The sequence below is a fragment of the Lytechinus variegatus genome, chromosome 17 (genome assembly GCF_018143015.1).
Source record: "Lytechinus variegatus isolate NC3 chromosome 17, Lvar_3.0, whole genome shotgun sequence".
NCBI lineage: Eukaryota > Metazoa > Echinodermata > Echinoidea > Temnopleuroida > Toxopneustidae > Lytechinus > Lytechinus variegatus.
The window spans coordinates 4936932-4956923 of record NC_054756.1 but is presented as its reverse complement, the minus strand read 5'-3'; the positions used below and the strand labels follow the sequence as shown (position 1 = coordinate 4956923).

The following is a 19992-nucleotide window of genomic DNA, read 5'->3' as shown; positions in this document are numbered from 1 at the left end:
GAGGTAATCACTCACTCTTTTTTCAATTGTTTTTATATACAGTATTTCAATTTTTACACATTTGTTCCAATAAAGACAAAGTGTGTTAAAAATAATTCCACATGTAAGTGGGAGGAATAAAACTTTATTTCACATGATAATGATCGCGGACAAAATCAAGATATTTCATATATTGCATATAATAGAAAAGAATTAATAGTGAGTGGGCAATTAAGGCCACCCCCTCCCCCCCCCCCCCCCCCCGCTCCATTTACATTACATGCATGCATGGTCTGAAATTGCATAATTCAAATTCAAATTTAAACAATTAACAGCCTGCAATCTGCTCAAAATGCTGAACTTTTTACAAGCAAGGCTATAGGTATAAGAAGTAGACCCTGAAAGGGCCGGAAACGAGCCTTTTTAGGGGGGACGAGGCCGCGCGGGCTCACACTCGATCAAATTTTGTTTGTTTTGTTATAACATGCTGTTGCAGTAACCATATCATATACCGGTATATATTTTGGGGGGGGGGGTCATAAAAGTATGTGATGAAGGAGAATTAAAAAGGTACACATGTAGCGCCCCCTTACCACCCCCCCCCTCCCCCCCCAAAAAAAAAATTAATAATCGTACGCAATCCGTTTTTTTGCGCGTGAGCGGCGGCGCGGCGCGGCCGCCGTCGAAAATAAACAATGACGACACTTGTACTTAGTTCAATTACATACAAGTATGCTAAGTGACTATATCGCGATATATCATCGATCTTCTTCTGGCTTCAGAATAATGTAACCGTAAGTTCAATTAACAGTTTGCATATCTATATGTTGAGTTTGTGTTGTACTTATTCATTTTATTTGGGTAACATGTCGTGTAATACGGTTCAGGTAAGATTAGACACTGCTAAAATTGGAGGTTTGTGTTTGCTTGACAACCTCGAAGACTGGAGACAATTTCGATAATTCAATGGCTTGTGCGAAATCGTTTTCATACATGTTTGTACAGGACCGACACATTTTTGTGATGTACGGTTGTAATTGTACGGGAGCCAAAACTCCCAGTTTGCCAATGGATGCGTTAGCCAGGGTGACCAGATTTCACAAAATGAAATACGGGACAATTGACAAACGAAGTGGAAGATCAACAAAGAAGCCCCACACAAAGTGTTAGACTTGTGAAAAAAATATAAAGAATTGGAAGAGAAGGTGTCGAAAGAATGAAGGAGAGAAAGAAAAGAGATGATTGAGAAGCAGGAAAGAAAATAAAGGAAAACAGAAAAAAAAAGTTAGAATAAAAGTAGGATGAAAGAAATAATAAGAGATAAAAAAAAGGTTTCCGTCATTCTTTGAAATGAATATAGAAAGATAGGAAAAAGAAGAAAGAAAGAAAGAGAAAGAAAATTAAGGGAAGATGAATAAATGTCTGAAAGACAAAAGAGAATTATAAGGGGAAAAAAGGTAAGAAAAAAAAGGAGGAAAGAAATAATGAAGGAAATAAACATGTTTCCTTCATTCTTTGAAAGGAAGAAAGCTGGAAGAAAGGAAAGAAAGAAAGAAAGAATAAGGGAAAAGAATGAGAAGGGGAAAAAATAAAGAAAAGAAGAAAGAGTGGAAGGGAAAAGGAAGCCAAGGTAATTATAAGGAAAGAAAGAATGAAGGAAATAAAAAGGATATTTAATAAAGAAGGAAAGTACATGTAAGAGAAAGAAGGAAAGAAAGAAAAATGAACAGAGAGAGAGAGAGAAAAGAAAATGTCTAGGAAAGGAATATAGGAAATAGATAAATGGTTTATTAATAAAAATCAAGACATCGCGGCTAAGGCCGAATTGCGATGTACTCACAAGGTAATAAAGTCACACAAAAATATTCAAACAATAACACAGATAATTACAAAATAAATAATACGGATAAAGTATGGTATTGGAAATAAAGATAGATGGAACAAAAAAGGGCAAGCAGAAAGGATAGGGTATACGTGTATAAATGAAAGAAAAAGGGAAAAGTTCAAATTTCAAGTAAACAAAAAAATCCAATCATCTAATACAGAGATGCCAAGTTCAAAGACCAGCTATACGTGAGATTTTTCTGTGAATCTGAGTGAGATCACAGACATTGTGTACAATGTATATGGGGATAGGCTGTGATAGTTGCATGAGACAGAGATTTGAGGGGATGAACAATAGTCCAAAATGCTTGAGTCTCATGCATAATGGGTGAGACTTGGTAGCTCTGCTAATAAAAATCATAATTTTATTTGGTGTTTTTTAAAATGTATTCTTAAAATTAAAAAAATAAAATGTTTTAGAAATGAATAAAATTTCAAAAGTGAAACATTGTCAAACTTAAAAATTAGATGAAACATCGCGGCATCGTGCACACCAAGACTCAAAACGAAAGTTGAAACAACTAGATCTATAAAAAGTCAATAACTTGTTCCTCCGATTACATATCCTATCATTAATTTGAGAATCCATAGTATAATTATAAGAATTTCCTGCCGATTTTGTGATGATTTTGGTGGAAAAACTGTTTATCATGTGAGATTGTTTTCACCATTGAGAATTTGCTTTGATCCTACATGCCTAGCTACATGTAGTAGCCTGCCACACACAGGCAGGAGGCCAGTTCGTTTGCAATGTATTGGGTTAGCAAGAAATCACCGCAGAACTTGCAAAAGTTTACAGTTATCGATTTAATTGTTGTCCCTGCTTCGTCAGCTGTTGGTTATTTAATGAAAATTCGTCACTTTTAAATGTATTAACTACATTTTGTTCAATATTCTGAAATACTGGACAAATAGACGTCCCAGTAAGGGTTTGTCGGGACGCCGGGACACAGGAGCAAAATACGGGACAATCCAGGGAAATACGGGACTTCTGGTCACCCTGGCGTTAGCTGTGCATGCCAAATTTAGGAATTGAGATGTCCATCAATATGTGTGCACTAGCCAGTATTCCTGGGAATCCTGCAGTGTTCAAGGTGTTGAAATCGTGGTTTCGGGAACCACTCCTCAATTTGTATACGTGCACTTGTGTACAAAGTGAAAGGAGGTGGAAACGGGGAACCATGCGTGTGACTGAATAAAGCACTACTGTATGAAGTGAACAGTGGTTCCCAATATCACGATAATGCCAAAATTTGTAAGGTATGGGATCAATCAAGAGGCATTTTGTAGAAAAAAAATCGAGAGCCATTTTCCATTTTTCCAAAAATTGAAACTTTTATGGTGCATGCATCACTTGCATGGGATTGCGAGAATAAAATCAAGTCCTTGCTTCTTCTTTTTTTTTTCTTCTGGCAACAGTACAGTCCACCGTCTGGTGTATTGTCGTACTGTCATACTGCTTACCGAACAATGTGAAGTCAATTCCCCCTAAAATTATGAATATCCCTCAAAATCGCGTCATATTTTAAGGCCTGATTTTTCTTCTCGTTAGCAAAATATGGAGCTTTCTTCCGTTTCCGAATATTTTGTCTAAAGTAAAGAGGGCGCGCGATTTATCTTCATAACAAAGATACTACAAGGGAAAGACAAAGCACAAAAACTATTTTACACGTAAATTGATGCAAAGCGTTAAGCAAAGTCAGCAAAGTGTCCAATCTTTTCATTGTAAAGACTGGTGGAACGTTTGTTGACAAAAAAAAACATAGGCTCGCACTGTTGGCTTTGTTCAAGGCGCATAGAATTTTCTATCATTGTTTGTTTAATTTGTCAACGCTTTGAAGTTTGAATGTTTTTTCCTAAAAGTGTTATTGTCAGTAAAAATAATCTATAAAAAATGTTTTTTAAGTTATTGCATTTATTGGTGTCTATATTTTATCAAACAATGAAAGGAATTGTGCATACAATGAATCTAGAATCTAGTTTATACGGGCAAGTCCAAGAAAAGGTCACCCTAGATGGCAAAATTTCATCTTTAATTTAAGAAGTTATCTTTGATGGGGTAAGTAAGAAAGCCCAAATGTTGAATTTCAAATTTCTTTAAGAAAATAATTGATATGCATATTTATGCTAATTTGGGGTAACTTGCATAATTGGTAAAATGGGCGTTATGTATGAGACAATGATTTCAAGTACCTGTACGGTGTTGACCTTTCGGTGTTGGTGTTAGGTCAATTTTTACACAATTATAATGCCAAACATAAAATGAAGATGGTCCTGAAATGTAACTCACTAGTTGTTGAGGTGTTAATAATGTGATCTGGATCAGTTTTTTGTCTCACCTGCGAAGCAAAGTGAGACTATAGGCGCCGCTTTTCCGACGGCGGCGGCGGCGGCGTCAACATCAAATCTTAACCTGAGGTTAAGTTTTTGAAATGACATCATAACTTAGAAAGTATATGAACCTAGTTAATAAAACTTGGCCATAAGGTTAATCAAGTATTACTGAACATCCTATTAGAGTTTCATGTCACATGACCAAGGTCAAAGGTCATTTAGGGTCAATGAACTTAGACCATGTTGGAGGAATCAACATCGAAATCTTAACCTGAGGTTAAGTTTTTGAAATGTCATCATAACTTAGAAAATATATGGACCTAGTTCATGAAACTTGGACATAAGGTTAATCAAGTATCAATGAACATCCTGCACGAGTTTCACGTCACATGACCAAGGTCAAAGGTCATTTAGGGTCAATGAACTTTGGACGAATTGGGGATATCTGTTGAATTCCCATCATAACTTTGAAAGTTTATGGATCTGATTCATGAAACTTGGACATAATAGTAATCAAGCATCACCGAACATTTTGTGCAAGTTTCAGGTCACATGATCAAGGTCAAAGGTCATTTAGGGTCAATGAACTTTGGCCGAATTGGGGATATCTGTTGAATTCCCATCATAACTTTGAAAGTTTATGGATCTGATTCATGAAACTTGGACATAATAGTAATCAAGCATCACTGAACATTTTGTGCAAGTTTCAGGTCTCATGATTAAGGTCAAAGGTCATTTAGGGTCAATGAACTTTGGCCGAATCGGGGGTATCTGTTGAATTACCATCATAACTTTGAAAGTTTATTGGTCTAGTTCGTTAAACTTGGACATTAGAGTAACCAAGTATCACTGAACATCCTGTGCGTGTTTCAGGTCACATGTCCAAGGTCAAAGGTCAATGAACTTTAGCCGAATTGGGTGTATCTGTTGAATTACCATCATAACTTTGAAAGTTTATGGATCTGATTCATGAAACTTGTACATAAGAGTAATCAAGTATCACTGAACATCCTGTTCCAGTTTCAGGTCACATGATCAAGGTCAAAGGTCATGTAAGGTCAATGAACTTTGGCCATGTTGGGGTTTTTTGTTGAATAACCATCATATCTCTGTAAGTTTATTGGTCTAGTTCATAAAAAGAGGACATAAGAGTAACCATGTATCACTGAACATCTTGTGCGAGTTAGAGTAGTATGCAAAGTCAGCACTGCTGCTATATTGAACCGCGTGATGCAGGTGAGACGGCCAGAGGCATTCCACTTGTTAAACTATGAATAAGTTTTGAATTTGAAGCCAGGGGAAGCATTCAAAATTTCAACACCAAAGCCAACAACAGACTTGAAATCACCCAATTATAAAAGCTCAGAAAATAAAAACTTGTGAGATTTAGTCATAGGTGGGACATGAACCCCCTAAATTTTTTTGGGGGGAATAAGAGGTGTCATCTAATTAAATAAGCAAATAAGGTCTTGTCCAAGGATGGAATATCCCATATGTAACATTTTGAGGATGTTTTTTAAGTTATTTCTCATAATACCGGTGTGTTGGCTCAGTTGGTAGAGCGTCCGTCTCACAATCGGAAGGTCTGGGGTTCAAACCCCAGCAGCGTCAGACCAAACGACGTAAAAAAATGGGAGTTGCTGCTACCCTGTTTGGCGTTCAACGATTAAAGGGATAGAGCCTCGTCGATCTGGCGCTGCACAGCGGCCGCCGGGCCCACGATCAATTGGGCAAAGCAAATTTTTGGAGTATTTCATTTCATGTCTACTTCGAACAATGAATTATGGATTTATCAGGGTTTTTTTTAATGTACTTGTCACCATTCTTTTTTATTTATTTTTCTCCTTTTAAACCCAATATGTAACCACTTGAGGCTGGATTCACTTGTTCCTGAACATACAACAGAAACCAGTTCTGGAAAGTAAATGTGAACGGCTACATAAAGTTGTACATGTGTTTGTTTTTTTTCCTTTTCCTTTTTATACAGAGGTATACTCCAACTCTCAATGTAGTTCTATGCAGACACCACAGATTCTCTTCTGTTGCTCTGCACTGTTTACACATTATTTTATAAAAGGATCATGTTTTTAATTTTCCATGTTATGTGTTATTGTTCCTTTTTCTTTTAGATATATCTGAATTCAAGATTTCAAATGACCATGGCTGTGTTTCTGTAACATCATTCATAGAGACTGTTAAGATGGCTGGAAAGGAAGCCTTCTGTATGTCAAATCCATTACAACCAGAAAGTAGTCCAGATGCCATCCGTCCATCTTTGACATCCCTTCAAACCCTATCTCTGGACGAGACTAAATCACCATGGGATCAAGGCTGCTGCAGTACCAGTACAACCTCAGACAACTCCTTTCCACAAGAGTCTCTTCCCTCGTCATCGTGGCGTACGCTGTCGTTGGACGAGAAGCTCCTAAGGGGGAGGGGAAGCGGGTCCTCCCACCGTCCGTCCAGTCACGAACAATGCTGTCGGAGGGTATCGTCGTGTCATACCATCAGCGGAAACCTCGCCCTTGACCCTATGATCGCCTGTAAGCTTTGCCTGTGTGAATGTAAACTACAAGAGATGCATCAAATGCACATGTGTTCCTGTCTTTACTGTAAAAAGGTAAGCGTTATCCACAAGGAAACCTGCAGATGAGAAGCTGCAAAATAGATAGAGGATGCTGCAGTTGTTTGGTGTCATGAATCTGATGATCAAGACTGAGATTTCATTTGTCTTGTCGGTTTGTTTCACTGTGTTGCGCTATAATTCAAACCATCCATGGTATTCTGATCGGAATATGATTTCTGTAAAATGTCAGCTCTGTTCAATATTTTTGCAAAAAAAATCATTAAAGTCAATAGGATCTTGGGCCCGTTGCAGAAAGAGCTGCATGTACAATGTACAATCAAACACAACTCCATGAATTACACGCAACTTTATTTTCATCCAATCAAGAGCGTGCATTCAGGGCTTGCCCTGAATTCTGTTGGCTTGTGTAAATGGCTACTCTTTTGCAACTGGCCCCAAGTGGCAAAATATATTTGGGCTCGACTATGTGTGCACTATTCAAATTCTTAAAAAGCTGTTCCAAAATCATCATTGTCCAAGTTTTGGGTCATTCCATGCCAATTCACCCAATGAAAGTGCAATTTTGCACTCACCCTCTCGGAATTCGTTGTAAATTGGTACACATAAAATTCACCATGGCCCACGCACAAAACCAAAAAATTAGTCAAATCGGTCCGTCGGTTCTTGCGCTATTTACAACGAATTCTGAGACGGTCGGGTGCAACCACTGGGTGAATCGAGATGGATTGACCCTTTGTGCAAATGAATTCAAGATACATGTACATGTATTACGATTATGACTTGCGGTGTTTGGTGATTATTACCAGGGCCCTGTATCAGAGATGTTTTACTCTACAAGTAGTAAGTTCAAACTGTTTTTTCTTTCTTTTTTTTAGTATGTACATGTACATGTAAGTGACATGATTTGCCTCTTTTTAGTACTGAATGCTACACTTACACATGTAAATGTACATTATATACCCGGTATAAGATCTGTGTCTGAATAAGGGGTTGTTTCTTCTTCTTTTTCATGTGATCTTTATTCCAATGCCTCACTTTTTACACTTTGCATTCATTATTAGTGTCTTCAACAGTACTTGGAAGTCTTAACAGAAGAGGGCGCTGTCTCTGTTGTAACATGTCCAGATGCTGCCTGCAAGGAGCATGGCAAGATATCTGATGAAGAGGTGAGATCAGAAACAAATAAAGCTTTGTAAGGGAATCCTTCTTGCAATTACAATATTAGCCAAATTGATAAAGAAGAAGCGGGATAGGCTTGACTGGAGGGTGGAGCAAACGCGACGTGCCGCGCGCGAGGCTACCCAGTCTTCCTGTATAAGCCAAATTATTCAACTTTTGATATACATGTGCATTTGTACAGTGTACTTTGTATTTGAACTGTAGGGGAAGGCGGGGTAAGTTGTGACACTTTTTGCATTTTGCATGTTAGAATTGATATGACTAGTACTATTGTAGAAATAAGTACCTTGCCTTTAAATTTGATTCTTGGGAAATGTTTTTCACCTACATATAACTTTCTCCCCCCACACTGAAAGTCATCGTGACCTTTGAAAAAACCGATGTCAAATGGCTCAACTTGCCCCTTATATGGGGTAAGTTGTGCCACCGTCTGGGGTAAGTTGAGCCACAAAAACTACGTACAAAATGTATGGGGGGAGAACCAGCGTGCCAATTTTTTGTTTAAAGTCTTTTCACTTGCTAATTCGCTATAGATACTAACATCCTTTTAAAGGAAAAGAGCGGTCATGTTAATTTGCTCCTTTCAACCTGCATTTCAATCGATTTTTATGGTTTGTTTGTTTTTTAAGATACATTACCATAAGAATTACCATGGCTCAACTTGCCCCATGCTGTTTGGCTCAACTTACCCCAGTCCGAACTTAGTGCGATAATTTTGTATCCATACATTTATTATGAATCCATCATATAAAAGACTATGACAAGAATGAAGATCCATACCTGGACTAACAATGTTGTTATCATGTCTTTACTATATTTAAAGACGTGTGTGTGAATAAAGTACTTATCTATTTCACTCTTTTTTACTTTTTTGGCTGAAATTCATACTTTTCCCTCTAAAAAACTACTTTTTGTTTCAAAGTGGAAAACAATGTGGTTGGGTTAGGGGTTATGCTATGTGTCATCAATACATGACACAACCACAATGTCTGACTCATTCATTATTGGCCTGGGGCTGGTAGCTCAACTTGCCCCTATGCTCAACTTACCTCGCCCTCCCCTATATACACATAGACTTGCTTGGAAAAATTATAAACATCAATTTCTCAAAATCTGTATTTGTTTTTTTGTTATGTGTTTAGAATGCCTTCCTTATTGTCAAATCCAGGAAGGTATCGAGCATACATCCATGTATTTCTATCACTTTTTTTTTTATTTTTCATCTGAAGGTTCAATTGCTGGTGGGTGATGCTTCCTTTGAAAAATTCAAGAAAGTCAAGTTCATGAAAGGTAAGACGACAAATTTTGTCTGAAAAGAAAAAAAATCTTTAAAAATAAAGATAACTAGGTAATAGGGTGATATGACTATTGTGTTATAATTCTGCTTCTATAAATTGAAACGTTGTGTGTAGTTTGTAGGCTTGTAGAGTTAGTAGGCGAGACTGCCAGGGTGTTCCTCTTGTTTGCGTTAGGTTTGGTTTGGTGTTTGTCTGATATATAGATCTTCATGCTGCAAATTAACCTTGTGATGAAGTTGTACAGTAGATATCTTGTGCTTACTCATTTACTTATATGTCACGTTCTACTTAAATGAAAGTAGTTAAAGTAGCACTGATTTCACGAGAAAGTTTGTAAAACCAGGCTTAATTGTCACTCATTGAGGATCTAGACCTGGTACAGTTATAAACTGAACTTTGTGAAATGTTGAAATCTATGCTGAAAATAGTTCACACTGAAGGTCACCAACACAGATAAGTGCATGTGGGATAGCGTATTATTATTGCTTTGAACGTCGGCCCGACGCTTGACCCGAACCCCATGCTTATTTGCTAATTTCTTCCAGAATTCTTTGGCACATATTTTTTATTTATACAAACAGACACTTTGGTGGTCATTTCATTGGATTCTGTATGAACTCATTATTTAATAAATCGTTACCACAACTGGCATTAATCTTCAACCTTGAGATGAAGTTGTACAATAGATGTTGTCACGTTCTACTTGTTTAACATCACTTTGCATTTTCTGTTATCTTCAGTCTTGAGATGAAGTCGTACAATACATGTACATGGACATGTAGGTATTTTGTGCGTGCTCAATGCTCATTTATGTCAAGGACTGTGTTTGCTAGTGATCTTGCTGTATATAGTATCATTTTATACATGTAATGGTGAGGTCCTGCTGCCGTTGTTTTCTGTTTGTGCATTTTCATTTCCTGTACATCACGGACAGTTTGGCCTGGTTTCTTCTTAACTGGATGAAGTCTTACAGTCGTTGCTTTGTGCATTTTATAACGGAGCGTGTTGGCCTTGTACTCTTGTTGCATATAAACTAGGTCTATGTTCATGAAGTTGCCCACCAAAAAAGGGTGGTGCTGTTACATTTTTGGTCAATTTGTAGAGTTATTCTTGAATATTTTCATTGCCAAAGAAGCTATGCCATCATATTTAAGTCATGTTCGTTACATGTAGCTTATAATCTAGAAAGCTTCGTTGCACTGGGATATACAGAACTTGAGTTGAACATCTTAAAGACAGGATACCAGGGGCCCTGTCTTACAAAGAGTTGCGATTGATCCATTTCAATCGCAATTATGGAAGTCCATCAGTGCCATAATTTTTTCTACAGGAAATTTGCAAAATGTCTGTTGTAGACAAAGGAGAACACACCAAATTGTCAATATCTAGAAATTTTTTTTAACACATATGCATTTTATATATGTTGACTTTGCTGGCTTTCCATAGTTGCAATGATCAGATCAATCACAACTCTTTGTGTGATGGGGGCTTCAGAGTTGGTGCCAGAAGTGATGGCGCTAGTACAAAGTCAATGGGAATTCTCAATATTTTGTGCTATTTTGGAAAAAAAACTTTAATATCTTTGTGAAAACTTGACTTCCAACTAAAAAATTAGTATCAATTTAAAGCTAGAACATTCTTCTTTATTATTTATTGATTGAAAAATAAGTTTGGCAATGGCATTGTCATGTAAACATGAAATACAAAGTTGAATAAAAAAAGAAACAGAAAAAATCATCATTTATTTTACTTTTCACAACAATTCTATATAATAGTTACGCTTCAGTTCAATGTAGCTGTGGTGTAAAAAAAAAAAAAGGGTGTCATTTCTACTCATTCGATAGGATGAAAGTGATGCTTGGGTTTGCTGCGATCTTAAAGGTCAAGTGACAGAGGTCGGAGACAGTCAGACATCTTTAATAGAAGCAGTATTTGGTCAAATGCTTCTTTCAGATTGCATTATACCTGAAATCAGGTGTACAGTGTAAAGCAGATACATACACCCATCATGTAATAATACAATCAATAATAACACAAACAGTCAATAATGTATTTTTTCATATTTTTTCCCAAAACAATTGGCAATGAAATAGTACATTGTTAGAAAGGTCTGACTCTGTACCTGTAGTCTGTACTGTACAGAAATGTGATTATTTTGCTCATAGGGGAACTACATACATTGTATACAAACTATCATAAATATTAGATTAAAAATATATATTTTTCTATTCAACACAATTTAAGTAACACTTTATTATATGCCTTATACACTTTGTGCAATTTCTGATTGCATATTTGGGTTCATTGAACAATTTTCTTTCAGAAAATATATGATAATAATAGAGTCTATACAGTGAGATAAAGACAAGCTGAAGTGGTATTCGCAAAGTTATGCAAAAATCACCAAGTAACGCAAAAGTAGGTGACCTCATGACCTTCTATGAAATCCAACAAAAGTTGTTTTGCACATGCAATGTACATTTATAGAAGGGCTTTTGTCAGCAAATAATCTTCCTGATAGAAGAAGTAATACAATCGTTGGTTTTGACAACGTTGTCACAAATCATCAATCGCTAAACTGTAAAATTCTAAGACCTTTGTTTCGTTGTCATCAGATTTTTCATGCAATTTTCATCAATTTGCTTGGTGAATTTTACTTTAAGATACAATTATCTTCAGCCCAGGGTACCCCTTAAAACGTACAATATCAACATTTTACAGCACAATTGATGCAATCTCTTTGTGATGAATGAGTGGCACATGCGTATCAATCTGAGGGCCTCTGCACACCTAATGACAGCTCTGGGACCAGATTTTGAAATAAAACAAAGTGAAATTTAATGTAAATATTGAGATATGGACATTCTCGCTGTTCATATCAGAATACCATCCTCGTCAAATTTGTTTGAAATTATTTCATTTATTGATTGAATAAAATATGTATTTTTGGTTGTATTCATTTTGTTTTATTCATTTATCTATTTCTTTATAATTTATCTTTTGTTTGTTTGTAGTTTAAGTGCCCTTTGCCACAGGTGCAATTTTATAATTCAACTTTCTCAGTAAGCTCCATTCTTTAATTAAACACAGGGTCTGCATAGCCAATCCTTCCTATCCATTCTGGGTTTACACGTGCTAAATCGGGGGAGCGTTTCATGAAAGGACTTGTCGGACGTTTTATCCGACAAGTCCCATTTTATCCGACAGTTACCATAGTAACAGTGCCTCACAGCCAATCAGAGTCAGAGAAAGATGTCAGATCTGACAACTTGTCGGACAAAAATGTTGATGAAACACTCCCCAGGTCTTTGGGTTATTTTTTTTTCTCCTCACATTTTATCAACCATTTTATGAGGTGCATTCTAGTGTCATTTGAATTTGGAGTGCTCATCCATTAATAAGTTGAGTTGATGACAACATGTACATGTATTCAATGGCCCTTTTCTCTTTTGTCTAACATGGTATTCTTGTTTGGGTTTTTTTTTAATAGAAGTGGAATTAGACCCAAACCGTGCATGGTGCCCGAGGGTAGGCTGTAACACAGTCTGTAAGCAGACAGAGGAGAAGAAGCAAGAAGTGGAACAAGGGAAGAGCAAAGGAAAGAAACTCCTACGCATCACTGGAAAGAAATTCAGCTGTTCGAAGGTAGCATGCAGGGGTGTAGTATTTACTAATAATGCAAATAAGCGTATGAAATTAGCCCTAATTTTGTTTTGTTTTTTGTAGGTGGTTTTGCTTTAACTCATTTTATATAGCTAGTAGAATGCTAAGTATTTTGTGAACATATAAAATTTTACACTTCTAACAAAAATCTACAAAAAATTTCCTGAAAAAAAACAATTTCCTATGTATCTTATTTTTTTTTATTCTTATGTATTTCCTTTTTTCAAACTTTTTTTTTTCGATGAACTTTGTCAGGGACCCTTTTGACATCAAATAAATCCATCTAAACCAACCAAAGTAAACTTATATATCTATGATTTTTGGTTGAAAAACTGAATTTGCATCGACTGTGTTAGTCACGTAATTGAGCAAATTGACCCCCCCCCCACTAAGTTTAATAAGGGTTAAAATGTCAAAACGTTCTTATTTTACATCCGATTATGAAGAAATTTTCAGCGTTAAGCTTGTTTGATGTTTCTCTATTCAAATCAACATTTCTCTGGGGTGGGCTGTCATCATTTATTCATTAACAGAGACATAAACCATATCTATCACAATACCTTCCAATATTCATCATTTTGTTCTATCTCTTCTGCAGTGTGGGCTTACATTTTGTTCAATCTGCAAAGCACCCTGGCATGGAGCAAGACCGTGTAGTAAACTAGCCAAAGGAACTGGAAGCGTTTCAGGGAAGTCCAGAGGAACCTCCCATATTCTTGATATGTTAGGGTGAGTTTAAATTTACATTATGTCGTGTACGTCATTCCACTGCCCTGTAACATTATGGGTTATAGTGAGAGGTCGTTAGGCTTATTTTTATAATTGATCTCGGCCGACGATCACGCCCAAAAGTGGCACACAGGTTTCGGGGACATAATCTAAAAATATATTAATTTGTTTCATGCGAGTCCCCCCCCCCACCCCACCCGGCCATATGATCTCCCAAAATCCCCTGATGACCTGGAGAAGGTTAAAGCAACTCTTGAAGAATGCACATTTAGCTTTGCAGCTCCTAAACCATGGAACCAAATTCTCATTGCAATATTAAAGAAAGGCCCAGTTCCTTTTTTGTTAAGTGTTTTAGACTCACCTGTGTAGGTAAGCAATTTATAGATTTGTTTGGTTTAATATATTAAGGCTTGACATTTTCTCATCAAAACGTGGTGGAGTATTATCTGTTTAGTGGTTACACTAGATGTAAATTCATCTTTATTTATTTTTAATAATTATAATGATCCTCTTATTAGCTACCACTGTACAATTTCATGTTTAATTATTCTTGTTGATATTGGGATATACATATGTATCAATATTAGCTACCACTGTACAATTTCATATTTAATTATTCTTGTTGATATTGGGATATACATGTATCAATATTTATTTAGTGGTTACACTATTTAAATTCATCGTTATTTATTTTTGATAATTAGTATGATCCTCTTATTAGCTACCACTGTACAATTTCATATTTAATTATTCTTGTTGATATTGGGATATATCAATATTTATTTAGTGGTTACACTTATTTAAATTCATCGTTATTTATTTTTGATAATTAGTATGATCCTCTTATTAGCTACGACTGTACAATTTCATATTTAATTATTCTTGTTGATAATGGGATATATCAATATTTATTTAGTGGTTACACTTATTTAAATTCATCGTTATTTATTTTTGATAATTATTATAATAATAATAATAGTGTATATTTGTAGAGCGCACACACCGTCAGCAGACGCTCATGGCGCTAGCCGAGCAACAGTTCTCTTTTACAATTATGATCCTCTTATTACCTACATGTAGCTTTACTATACAAGTTTATCTTTACTTATTGTTATCAATAGTTCTCATGATACATAATCACCATTTGTCTTGTTATGCTTCTGTTTAGTATTCAGAAAGATGATTCAGATGAAGTGGCCATCAAACGTTGTCCATTCTGTCACATACCCATTGAAAGGGATGCTGGTTGTGCTCAGATGATGTGCAAGAACTGTCAGCATGTCTTCTGCTGGTACTGTCTCGCCAACCTTGATGTGAGTATAGATCGGGGGCCTGTCTTACAAAGAGTTGGGATTGATCCGATCAATCACAACTATGTAAAGCCAGCATGTAAAGTCAACATATAAAATGCATGTTTGTTCAAAGAAAATTCTAGTTATGAATGTATATCCATAAATTCATTGATATCTTGACAATTTGGTGTGTTCTCCTTTGTTTAAAAAGGCTGTTTTGCAAATTTCCTGCAGAAAAAATTGCGACACTGATGGATTTCCATAGAGTTACGATTGATTAAATCAGTCGTTAATCTTTGTAAGATGGGGCTCGGGTATGTCGATGGTTGCAGCGAAATGAGCCATAGTGCGAGAGATTCATGAGGATAATCTGAAGGGATTTTTGCAAGCTGCTGAGAAGGAAGCCTGCAAGATTGAAAAAAAAAATATTCATAGAAGGGAAGAAAAGAGATGTTAATTGAATCAATTGATCTATGTTACTTGCTGTACCACAATCTCATAATTCATGGGGGGATCGATCATTTCAACATGCTGGGCCATTCTTATGAAATAAACTTCCAAAAGAAATCCGCAATGTTTCCTGTCTTGCCACTTTCAAGAGATCTCTAAAACCTGGCTATGCACACAAGCTTTTTTGGTAATTGTTATTTTCCTCCCTCTTTTTAGTAGGATTTCTATCTTCCTTCTTTTCTTTATTGCTCCACGAGCATCTTTTTATGATTGATACCGGCGCATTAGGTGGGGGGGTGGAGATGGTGTTGGGGGTAGGGGTGGTAGAATGACCAGGTAACTAAAGCATTAGCTGATTTACAAATTAAAAAAAAAAAGATGAATCGATTAGGGAACATTGAAGTGAAGTTTGAGGGAATATCATGAATAACAAAATGCCCCAAGCAATTAAGGCAATAATTGAATAAAAGAGATACAACGGTGGTATGAAGAGCCCCAAAAATGTTTCAGAATGTATGAACATTTTTTCCTCTTTCCTTGCTTTTCATTTGAAAAAACGTGATAGATATTATGCTACGAAAAGATGAGTTTCCACAAAGTAGAAACTTTTAATCATTCTGATACTTAAAAAGTTTTTTATTCATTCATTTTTTTTTCTCCCTTTTTTTCCAGAATGACTTTCTCCTGCGTCATTACGACAAAGGTCCATGCAAGAATAAGTTAGGGCATTCCAGGACAACGGTCATCTTTCATCGAGCTCAGGTAATTTGTCTACATTAGACTCCCTTAATACATGCTCATGAAAAATGCAATATTAGGGTCAATGAAATGTAAATTGCCTCCTTGTCAATACCTGCTGTATCTATCGGGCAATCCCATAAAATATGTAGTCTGACCTCCTATATTTAGGACCTTTATGAAATTTTTGTGTCTTTGATTTCCGGCTCTTATGACAGTCTGTAATGCTATCAAATGACCATGACTAAGTCAGATTATGAAGTGGGGTAAAACTTGAGAAAAATGGGGGTCGGACTAACAAAAAATTTGATCATTTATGGTATTGCCCTGCTTTCCATTTGGTCTATAATTCCTCTTAAGGTTGTATATTAGTAGCCACAGTTTAATGAAACCTGGGTTAGCCGAGACCACACTTTTATGGAGTGCCAATCGCCAACTTCTTCACCAATTGAAAATTATTCTTATCCTGTTGCACAAAAGTTTTTTAATTGAGCTTTGAAATGGGAAGAATAGGAAAATGTAAAATTATAATGAATTTTAATGAATTCATTGATACATTATGATTGCTACGAATATGAAAAAAATATATTGTTAAGCTCAGCATTTCACAGAAATGTGGTTTTAAATTCCAGCTTAGACTGGGTTCGATTAAACCTACGTTTGATTATCAGAATATCGCCCTTAGGGTTCAACTATTTGTCTAATACTTCTTTGTTTATTTTCACTTAGCTAATGTGGTTAGGTGAACTTTTTATCAAGCCAAATGTTCATTTTACAAAGTAAAATGTAATAGGTAGATGAATTAGAATATTAGCCCAACTTGATATTAGACTAAGTGAGTATTGGAATAAGTGGGTATAAGACCAAGTATAGAGCAAATAGCCATTGGATCAGATCGAGAGTAGACTAAATGGTACTCTGCTAGCCACGGTTTAGCTAAACTTGGGTTCACTTGGACCATACTTTTATTATTGGAGTCCCAGTTGTCAACTTATTCACCAATTACAAATTGTTCTAATTATGCTGCAGAAAATTGTAAAAGATATTGTTAAAAAAAAATTGAGTCATGAAAGTGGAAGAATGAAATATAATGAAATTTAATGAATGAATTGGTACATTACAGATGCCACGATTATGGGAAAAAATATGATGCCCAGCATTTTATAGAAGTGTGTTTTAAAATTCCAGCTTAGACTAGGGTTAAACCCATGTTTTTAAATATCGGAATATCAAGTGTAGGACAAGTGGCATTAGAAAAATCAGACTATTCTCTAAGTACATGTGAACTAACAGACTATGTGAATGTGAACCAAGTGAAAGTCCAAGTTGAATGGTAAGTGAAAGGAACATAAATAACACTTAAAAGATTATCAAATACAGTTCTTGGAATTACCAAACCAGCTCCTTGAAAATAAATGCTTTGTATCTTTCCTACTAACTAACAGATTGTGTGTGTGTTTGCTGGTTTCGGATTCCTCCTCCTCATCGCATCGCCATTCCTCCTCCTCGTCGCCCCGTGCATCCTCTGCTGCAAGAGTAAATGGGGCCATATGTGCGATGACATGGACGAAGTACCCGAATGATAGATGCATTGTGTTTCATTAAGATGTTCATAGGTTGCGAATGACTTCATGTTGTAAATGATACATCTCTGTTACATGAATAATGAATCTATTGTGTTTCATAAAACAGTTGGTACATGTAAGTAACGAATGGCTTCACCCGCCACTGGTGATCCTCTTTTGTGCTAAAATCCTTTAGCTGACGTGTACCAGTTGTGCGTGATATTGTGCATTACTGTACAGACACCCTTGCGTATAAACGCTTACCAGGGCACCGTTGCATAAAAGTTCCTGTTATGGTTATGGTAACTTTGCATTGCAATGGTATCTTACACAGAATCCTTGATTCTGATTGGCTGATGAGCACTGTTACCATGGTAGTTACCGTTGGATGGCAAAGTTACCATAATATTAACGGGGCCCAGGCATTGTTTTGTTTTTATTTTCTCCCTTTCTTTTTTTGTCAGTACTTCCTTCACAGACAGAATAGGACACATTGGACCGTATTCTGAAGACGGGTTTAACTTAAACTCAGGTTTAAAGTTGTGGTTTAAGTGTGGACAGCCAATTGTTACATAAATCACTAATGGTGGAGATATATTTCAGCTCATTTAGCTCTCAAATCATTCATAATTGTCTAGGAAGTATATATAGATTATTGTCTTCACCATAGATGAATCAGGACAGAGCACAGTAAACACAAGAAACGTACAACTTAATAAAAAAAATGATACTTTTGGCTTCCCATACTTAAACCACAACTTTAATCCTGAGTCTAAGTTAAACCTGACTTCAGAATACGGGCCATTGTCTAATGGCTGGTGCACATTTTAGTGACTAAACAAAGGGCATTATACCAGAGACAAAATTTTCATTGACAAGATAGATGCCCACATCACCAGATACTTAGGGAAAATAACAAAGTGGAGTGCTTTGTAGATACATAACTAAATGTACACTGTTTATTTGATTCTGGCTTGGCCACACAGAATTCATGCACTTTCACCACTCCCTGGGGAGCATTCCAGGAAGAGCTTCCAAGCTTGTATGCTAGGCATACTATATTGGCATTTGCATTCTGTTAGATTACTCTGCACATGGATTTACGCACAGTTGGTCCCCTCGCTGCACATGAAAATTCATATCATAATTTCAGAAAAATGAAAGTAGTAAGGGAAACCGTGGATTGAATTAATCCGAGGTGCCCAATCGATGCAGTAGTGCGTATCCTCTTTGTGTGACTTGAGTTGACCAATGCGGTTATGCCTCTTATACCGCATGCAACTGGGAATTTAAAGGGGAACAGAGCCTCGGCAATAAAATGTTGTGTTTGGAAGGAAAAAAAATAAATTAAACAAAGATGTGAAAGTTTGAAAGAAATCGGACAAGCAATAAGAAAGTTATGGCTGTTTTAACATTGAGATCTCTAAGACTATGTAGATTTCAAATTAGCAACTGAGTAAGTTAATTATTACCAGGTGCAAGGACAACTTTCCAGTAGGCTATGTACTTTATTATCAGGGATATATGGTTTTCTCCTAAGTATGGCAGTAATTTAAATATAACCCAGGTAGTATATTGTTTCATGTCCTCATGAAAGAAAAGTATAATTTGAAATAAAACTTTTGGGAAAAATGATATTTTATCCATAATATGTATAGGAGTACATGGAAGAGTAGTCCTTGCCTTACATCGATATGATACCCATAGTCTCCATGGGTATAAATATTACCACTATTTACAACTTTTAACAATTCATAACTTGTTGTTTGTCCAATATTGTTCAAACTTTCGCCTATCAACTTGTCTGATTTTTATTTTCCTTATAAGAAACAAGTGTTTATTTGGGTTAGATCTTCCTTTAAGTGTGACTATAAAGTCACTCCTAAATACTTGTTTGACATCCGTAGGTTTGAAATCCGGACTACTTTAGAATGCGAAGCACCTACATGTAGGTTAACAAGGTCTTTGATAATACAGAATTGTTTAAATCCTTTATTGTGGAGAATTTAATACTAATTCATTTTATTCATCAGTGACGGGGCTTGTAAGTAGTTATTCTTATTGTACAATGCCTACTTCGCATGCGCAATGTTGCCCGAGGTCATGTGCACTTGTGGGATATGCTTTTTGCTTTCAATATTTTTGTTTCCTTTTCATAGATTACTGCAGGGAAAAACTTTTTGTTTTTCATATTTATGCTAAACTCTTAGGCTTTTTACAACACAAACAGCGAATATTCTTATTTGTGCAATGGTGCGAGATTTGGCTCATGCCTTATTGAATAGAGCATCTTT

General features: G+C 36.1%; 1 protein-coding gene and 1 non-coding gene across 3 annotated transcripts; both read left to right on the top strand.

The window, feature by feature from the left end:
• The first annotated feature begins 669 nt into the window (after positions 1-669).
• LOC121431062 (probable E3 ubiquitin-protein ligase RNF144A-A) lies at positions 670-18285 on the top strand. Of its 2 annotated transcripts, none has more exons than XM_041628532.1 (9): positions 670-773; positions 6387-6817; positions 7846-7950; positions 9193-9253; positions 12752-12906; positions 13523-13653; positions 14822-14966; positions 16068-16157; positions 17579-18285. In XM_041628532.1, exons 2-9 carry the CDS (start codon positions 6398-6400, stop codon positions 17714-17716), a joined length of 1245 nt encoding a protein of 414 aa, XP_041484466.1. In that variant the 5' UTR covers positions 670-773; positions 6387-6397; the 3' UTR covers positions 17717-18285. The 2 variants fall into 2 exon arrangements, with proteins under 2 accessions (XP_041484466.1, XP_041484465.1); XM_041628531.1 differs by having other exon boundaries at positions 671-773; positions 6327-6817.
• On the top strand, positions 5736-5808 carry TRNAV-CAC. The gene has a single exon. It is a non-coding gene; the product is annotated as a tRNA-Val (tRNA).
• Positions 18286-19992: the final 1707 nt, after the last annotated feature.